The sequence below is a fragment of the Trichomycterus rosablanca genome, chromosome 18 (genome assembly GCF_030014385.1).
Source record: "Trichomycterus rosablanca isolate fTriRos1 chromosome 18, fTriRos1.hap1, whole genome shotgun sequence".
In the NCBI taxonomy this organism is placed as follows: Eukaryota; Metazoa; Chordata; class Actinopteri; order Siluriformes; family Trichomycteridae; genus Trichomycterus; species Trichomycterus rosablanca.
In genome coordinates, this window is record NC_086005.1 from 9,159,859 (window position 1) to 9,168,442 (window position 8,584).

At 40.4% G+C, this 8,584-nt stretch overlaps 1 protein-coding gene across 1 annotated transcript; it reads right to left on the reverse strand.

Annotated features, from left to right (window-relative positions):
* Window positions 1–3,173: 3,173 nt before the first annotated feature.
* Window positions 3,174–8,240, reverse strand: LOC134332719 (protocadherin alpha-C2). Its single transcript, XM_063014474.1, has 2 exons — window positions 5,823–8,240; window positions 3,174–3,216 (listed from the first exon to the last, which is right to left on the reverse strand). Exons 1-2 carry the CDS (start codon window positions 8,238–8,240, stop codon window positions 3,193–3,195), a joined length of 2,442 nt encoding a protein of 813 aa, XP_062870544.1. The 3' UTR covers window positions 3,174–3,192.
* Window positions 8,241–8,584: the final 344 nt, after the last annotated feature.

An 8,584-nucleotide genomic window follows, 5' to 3' on the forward strand; every position in this document is an offset into this window, starting at 1 on the left:
CATACTGCACTTATACTTATTATTCTAAAATTTATGGAATGCAGAATGCTTGGTAAAATAAGGTGGTGATTGTAAGGGGCTAATTCAGTAGTTAAGGTCATTTTAAAGGGTTCTTAAACATTTCTCTTGCAAACATGTACAGCACTGTTCCAAACACCGCATTAACCGTGGTAAGATTGTCAGTGCTACTTATTGCTTCTTTATAGTTTTGTAGCTCCTCACACCTCTGTGCATGTCTGAAGGAGTTATTCCAACAGATTAGTTGGGGTAGATTTTGCTTATTGGAAGCAGCAGGGTTTAAAATTTCATTAAGGTCTTAAGTATTTTATACTAAAGTCATTAAAATGCAATACTATAGTACATGAGCAGCAGATTGCTAATGGGTGAGTACACCGCAGATATGAATGCAGGTATGTATACTATGCTAGCAGAGAATAGCAGTAGTGTGTACTATTGGTTGACCTGAGATTTTTGTCAGACAGGTTACACAATAACACTGTTCAATGATTTGCTTGTTTCGTTAGCAAAAGAGTAAGGTGTTCAGTTTGTTCAACTTGTAAAGTTAAACCCCTAAAAATAAACAAGTTTAACGCTTCTGGCTTAAAATCACCCACCACTTAGGACTCAAAGAAGACAAGCATTAAGGCTGTACTGCACCCAGGTAGTAGAAAGCTAAGTCTTTTGCTGTCTTCAAATAATGAAAGACCCACCTTTTCAGTTTACCTTGCAATTAACAATACAATTACACTTCCAGTTTTTCTTTCTCTTCCCGCCCATACTACATGCGAACAGGGTTTTGGCTAAATGGTGTCTTTAGACTGTTAGACTTTAGACAGAGAGGTTTTGTTTACTAAGCAGAATGAAAAGTACATTAAAGTACTTCAATAACAAAAGTGCTGTTAATATACAGTCACCAAGCATTGTATTAGGTACACCTTCCTGGTATATACATTTATTGATTATTTTGTACACTACATCTTCCAGACAGACTAACTATATAATTACTGACTGTTGCCCATCCATGGCTAACATGGTAATAATATAGTAGTGTGTTGTACTGGTGTGTATTAGTGTTGTTGGGACTTTTAGATACTGCTTTAACTTACTGACCTTTTAATTATGAACATGTAGCCTGTTAGAACCTGTTGCATGTGTACAGTTAGAGACTAGAGCTGTTTACTTTTTTCTGGCTTCAAAGCAGATTACTGTACATACAGCTGTTGTAGCTGTCACCAAAAAGCTGCCAAACTATCATCAGTCGTGATTCTTCTCAATCTGGAATTCTGACACTACAACATTTTTCTGTCTTCTCTCTCCAACATTGGAATAAGTGGGTCAGCATTCCTACCTGGAAGGGCATTCTTACCATTTTTCGTGGAGGGGAACTATAGCTCCTACATGCAATCTTTCAACTGGAGTCCTACAGGGTTCTGTACACAGTTTCCATATACACACTCTGTTGGTAAAATCATATCCTCACATGGCTACTCTTACCACTTTAATTCTGACGAAACTCAGTTTGTTTCTATCAGTTCCTTCTTTAGACACATCCTACTAAATCATTACTGACATGTTAGCATTATTGCACTGTTTAGAATAATCATTGAACGCATGTATCAGACAGGTGTACCGAATTAAGTGCATAGTGAGTGAAAATGTAGTTTTTTGTAGTATTACTTGCAGTATGTAATCTGTGTTCCTGTTTCCAAGTTTAGACTCTCTTCCAGTTTTCCACTGTGTTGCATTTATACAAAATGCAAAAATCAATTTTGTAAAATGCAATAACAAGAAGAATCTGTAGTTTGTTAATTCGATTGATTCTATATTTAACTAAAAAAAATACAAATATTTCCAATATTTTCACCGATTAACTTTTAACTGTATTTTGTAAATATGAAAAAAAAAAAAAAAAAGCTTGTAACATGCTTAAAAAGTTGGGATAGAGGCATTACCTTACATTACCATACTCTAGTTTAAGCCACATAAGAAGAAAAAGGAGATTGCTAATGGTCTGTCCACCAATCCTAAATCCTCCTGTGAATCCTCATTATTTTTTAATGTGCTGTTTAGTTTAAGCCACATAAGAAGAAAAAGCAGATTACTAATGGTCTGTCCATCAATCCTGAATTCTCTCGCAAATTATTTTTTAATGTGCTCCAAATTCAAGATTAGTTTCTATTTACAAAATACAATCATTTTTGTCAGTGAAAACATTGCATTCTTTTATTTGTACTTTTATCAGTTAGGAGAATTAACAAATCACAAACATGTACTTGTTTAAACATGTTTCTATTTTTTCCCAGGGCTGATTGAGTGTGATATCTATTTATTAACTGAATTGCCTTCCAATATATTCATTGCTAGATATCATCTGTTAAATTAGTCTCTTTTATTGCACAGCAACTACCAGTTAAGAAGGCTTTTTAATGTGGTTCCTATATGACATTTTAATTCAACTACAATGTTTTCTCAAACCCATACAACACAACTGGGCAGCTTGATGAGCTAAAAAGGGTGTCATGAGCTTACAGATGCTTAAAATTAGTTCACTGATCTTGGACCACAAGAAATGCCTATGTCAACGTCAGAGCTCAAAGTCACAGATTTTGATAATGGGTTATCTTCCTCTGTTGCACATTTGTAATATATAATTTTGTTGCATAATAATTTGTACTTCAGGTTCAACTAGACTAAACCATTAGCTGCTGGACAAGTTTATGATATGCAGATGTAAATAATCTATCTTTATTGAAATAGACCCTGTAATCCAAGGCCATATTTCATGTGCCTGGTTCAGAAATTTGTGCTGTTTTAATAAAAGTTTATACTTATTACAGTAAAGGTGAAGTGCTCCTGAAATAGCATGCAAAATTTTCCAAAATTCACAAATTTGCCACTCTTTTTGTTCATATTATCACACAAAGAAGCTAAAAACATTTTTCCCACATTCATTCTTCATCCCCAATGCAGTAAAGCATTTTATTCATAGTTCAGTTAAGTGACACAGACCTCTCTGCCACCAAAATCACTACTGAAGTAAAAAGAGGTTTGTAGTAAGTCGGTGGAACTTTTACCATTGGCGGTTCAGTCAAATGGTATTTTCCACATGTCCCAACAGTTCAGAAAGAGATTCCCAAAAGTTCTCCAACCAATCATTGCACCAAAATAATTAGGTGCAATAAAATGTCAGGATCAAGGTAAATCACTGCTCGATTCCTGTCAAAAAAAAAAAAAAAACACAATTAGACAAATTTGGGAACCACAATTTCCTACCTATGGTATGAAAGGCCGAATTCAAACAGAATCTGTTAATGACATGTACATACAGGGGTTGGACAATGAAACTGAAACTGGTGGCCAATCTTCATTAACTGCACATTGCACCAGTAAGAGCAGAGTGTGAAGGTTCAATTAGCAGGGTAAGAGCACAGTTTTGCTCAAAATATTGCAATGCACACAACATTATGGGTGACATACCAGAGTTCAAAAGAGGACAAATTGTTGGTGCACGTCTTGCTGGCGCATCTGTGACCAAGACAGCAAGTCTTTGTGATGTATCAAGAGCCACGGTATCCAGGGTAATGTCAGCATACCACCAAGAAGGACAAACCACATCCAACAGGATTAACTGTGGACGCAAGAGGAAGCTGTCTGAAAGGGATGTTCGGGTGCTAACCCGGATTGTATCCAAAAAACATAAAACCACGGCTGCCCAAATGACGGCAGAATTAAATGTGCACCTCAACTCTCCTGTTTCCACCAGAACTGTCCGTCGGGAGCTCCACGGGGTCAATATACACGGCCGGGCTGCTATAGCCAAACCTTTGGTCACTCGTGCCAATGCCAAACGTCGGTTTCAATGGTGCAAGGAGCGCAAATCTTGGGCTGTGGACAATGTGAAACATGTATTGTTCTCTGATGAGTCCACCTTTACTGTTTTCCCCACATCCGGGAGAGTTACGGTGTGGAGAAGCCCCAAAGAAGCGTACCACCCAGACTGTTGCATGCCCAGAGTGAAGCATGGGGGTGGATCAGTGATGGTTTGGGCTGCCATATCATGGCATTCCCTTGGCCCAATACTTGTGCTAGATGGGCGCGTCACTGCCAAGGACTACCGAACCATTCTGGAGGACCATGTGCATCCAATGGTTCAAACATTGTATCCTGAAGGCGGTGCCGTGTATCAGGATGACAATGCACCAATACACACAGCAAGACTGGTGAAAGATTGGTTTGATGAACATGAAAGTGAAGTTGAACACCTCCCATGGCCTGCACAGTCACCAGATCTAAATATTATTGAGCCACTTTGGGGTGTTTTGGAGAAGCGAGTCAGGAAACGTTTTCCTCCACCAGCATTACGTAGTGACCTGGCCACTATCCTGCAAGAAGAATGGCTTAAAATCCCTCTGACCACTGTGCAGGACTTGTATATGTCATTTCCAAGACGAATTGACGCTGTATTGGCCGCAAAAGGAGGCCCTACACCATACTAATAAATTATTGTGGTCTAAAACCAGGTGTTTCAGTTTCATTGTCCAACCCCTGTATATGGGATCAGAAAGTATTCAGACCCCTTAAACATTTTTTTTACACTTAAATTTGTTGTGGGTGTAATTTTGATGGGTATATTTCTACCATCAGTATACACTTAATCATCCACAATGAAAAAGCTTTTTCTATAGTTTTTCAAAGATGAACAAAATTCTAAATGACATTATATTCATGAAAGTATTCAGACCCTGAAAATTCAATACTTCATAAAAGCCTCTTGGGCAGAAATTACATCTGTGAGTCTTCTTGGGAAGATCCCAGCAAGCTGTTTACATTTAGATTTGGGTAGTTTATCCCTTTCTTAAGCTTTATCAGACTATATGGTGAGTGTCTGAACTGTTACCCTTAGACCTCTCCAGATTTTTTGATATGGTTTAATGTTAGGCTTTTGCTGGGTCACTCAAGAACATTCATTGACTTGTCTCAAAGTTATGAATTTAATTACTGTTGTGTTTAATAGTGACCTGTTGGCCCAGTCTAAGTGCATTCTGTATAAGGTTTTCCTCAAGGATGATCCTGTATTTGGCTACATTCATCCATCCCTCAGATCTAACCAGTCACCAAGTGTCTGCCACTGAGAAGCACCCCCACAGCAAGCCACCATCATATTTGAGCATAGGGATAACATTAGCTATGTGCAGTTTTTGTTTTTCACTAGATAAAGTGTTTGCTGTTGTACCTAAAGAGCTAAATTTTATCCTATCAGTACCAATGTTTTTTTTTATTATGTTGCCATAGCAAACTTTATGTGCTATTAAGCAAACTTCAAGCGGGTTGTCATGTACCTTTTACTTACTAATTTAATTTGTATTTTAACATCATGTTTTACACACTTTGGTTACATTCATGACAGAACATGTAGTTCTCAGACTCTTTACACATAATTCATTAGTTCAAATTTAATGTCAATCACGGACAATTTTGTATCTCCAATTCACCCCACTTGAATGTCTTTGGACTGTGTGAGAAAACCGGAGCTCCCAGAGGAAACCTACACAGACACAGGGAGAACATGCAATCTCCACACAGAAAGTACCCGGACCTCTCCACCTGGGAATCAAACTCAGGACCTTCTTGCTGTGAGGTGACAGTGCTATGATAATTTTATAATTTAAAGTAACAAACTTGCAAAGTCTTTAGTGTAACCTTATTTGTGTGTGTGTTTGTGTGTGTGTGTGTGTGTGTGTGTGTGTGTGTGTGTGTGTGTGTGTGTGTGTGTGTGTGTGTGTGTGTGTGTGTGTTAAAGATTGGAGATTTGTACACTGTACCTGCAAAGTGGAAGACCTTGATTCACTTGTGCTGGTGAGGGCAGCACTCCTCGGTATACTAGATACAATAAAACCACTGCCATTGGGCAGTGGTTGTCTCACCACCACCTTTCCTGTTCGAGTTTCAGCCAAGAAGAGACTGTACCAGTAAGCATCGCTAGAGATGAGAGTGGAATCACAGATGGTTGAGTTTCTCTGACTGGCCACGGTGGTTCGGCCATTAAGAGCTGCTTTGGTAGGTCTAGGCTTCTGACACTTTAGCACACAGATGACCAAAATTGTAATGAGCAGGAGAAACGACACAGAGCCCAAACTAAGCAAGAGGTACAGGTTCAAGTCGGAGAAAAGGTCATATTCCAGTGGTGTCTCGGTCGTCTCTGTTAACTGAGTAACTAGAACCTGCTCTACAGTGGAAACCTTGATGGTGACTGTGGCTGAGCGCGGAGGATCTCCATTATCTTTGGCCACAATTACGAGCCGCTGGTATTTAGGATCTCGATAGGTGAACATGCGTGCTGTGCGGACTTCACCATTATAGCTATCCAGTGTAAACAATGTGGCATCAGTGTTCTGCAGGAACTGATAAGTGACCCGTGAGTTCTGGGCTGAGTCAGCATCCAGTGCGATTACCTTCGCCACAAGTGAGCCTTGATCAGCGGCCCGTGGAATCACCTGGTCGAAAACTGCGTCGTTGGCTCGCCACGGAGACACGATCTGAGGAGCATTGTCATTCTGGTCCAAAATGATCACACGTACTGTAGCATTGGTGCTCAAAGCAGGAACTCCTGAATCTCTTGCTTCGACGTGAAAGAGAAATTCCCTCTCACGTTCATAATCGAAGGCGCGCAGGGCGGAGAGGTTCCCATTTTCAGGATTCACAGAGAACAACGTGGAGACAGATGTATTGGCGATCTCCTTCTCAACAATGAAGTAAACCAGATATTGGTTTTCATTTAGGTCTGGATCGTGCGCGGTCAGGGAGCAAAGCAGCTTACCAGGTTCGTTGTTTTCTGGAAGGTGGATTGTGTAGAAAGACTGAGGAAACACAGGCGCATTGTCGTTGACGTCCAGGATCTCCAAGCTGATGGTCTCGTTGTCGGTCAGTGAAGGTGTTCCTCGGTCGGTTACGTGAAGGGTGATCTCGTAAATAGAGACCTTCTCGCGATCTAAAGGGTCTTTTAGAGTTAATTCAAAATAGTCTTCTGATGATTTATTTAATACAAAGGGTAAAGTGTCAGCATTTTTCACATAAAGTAAGACTTTTCCATTATCTCCAGAATCTCTATCGCTTACACTGACCACTGCGATGACCATTCCAACTGGAGAGTTTTCTTTAATCGAGCGTTTAAACGATTTAACCGTGATATCTGGATAATTATCATTCAGGTCTGTAACAAACACCAAAATTTTGCACTGTGCAGAAAGTGGACTCAAAGCTTTATCTTTGGCTTCGACGTACATCTCAAAACTTTTTGTCTCTTCAAAATCAATCGTACCTTTGACTCGGATTTCTCCAGTTACAGGATTCAACAAGAACTTTTCCTGCGTTTTTTCGGACGTGTACAGTGTATACAAGTACTCGATTTCTGAATTCGTGCCTTCATCCATATCGGTCGCGTTTAGATGCATGACAAGAGTATCAAACGATGCGTTTTCAATCAAATCAACCGAATAAACTTGACGGTCAAACTGCGGAGCGTTGTCGTTGGTATCCAGAACGCGCACGATGATGCTGGCCGTACCTGTCCGCCCAGGTGTCCCACCATCCACAGCAGTAAGGATAAGATTATGCACGGCTTGTTTTTCTCTATCGAGCGTAGATTGTAGCACTAGGTCTACGTATTTCGTGCCATCGCTTCCAGACTGAATCTCAATGGTAAACTTGTCATTTTGGCTCAGATAATAAGTCTTGATCGAGTTTTCTCCAACATCAGCATCCACCGCATTGGTAAGAGAAAATTTCTCCCCCGGCCTGGCTGATTCCGAAATATCAAGAGGTATCCGCTCTCTCCTGAACTGTGGGGCGTTATCGTTTATGTCCAAGATTTCCAGCTCGATATTAAAGATGCGTATTGGGTTCTCGATAATTACATCCATTTTAAGAAAACACGATGAAGAGGTCTTCGCAGGACATAAATATTCCCTGTCGATCTTCTCTGTGATGAACATCTCCCCGGTTTCTTTGTTTATATCCAGATATTTCTTGCTGTGAATGTAGTCGAGCTTTACGTTGCGCTCTGAAAGGCTCCGTGCGTCCAGCCCCAAATCTGCCGCAAGATTCGCCACCACGGTTTTTTCTGCAGATTCCTCCGGGATGGAGTACCGTGTCACGGCAAAAGCGAAGCCCCACAATGCGGGCAGAAGGACCACACAGACCTGCCATGATCTAGTCACAAAAACGAAAGCTCGGAGATCCATCGGAAAGGCAAAACGTGCAGTGCCACGAACCGTACAAAAATTTGAATTTAATCCATTATTTCTTTGCCTTTTTAAAACTATTGTGTATTTTAGTGTGCCTGTGCAGCATTCCGGACTGTCATGGCTTCCCTAAACACACAACACCCCATACATATACAGACCCCTCCCCTTGGTGCAGAACTGAGCCAGGAACAGCTTCCGATGTAGCATCTTTATCTTGAATGCAATGGCCGAAAACAGAAAAGCTGGTCTCAAAACATTCAAAACGCGCAGCTTGTATCTACAAACATTTTCACAGAGCAGCGACACCGTGCGAACAAAATCCTGAAACTGGTGGATAACTG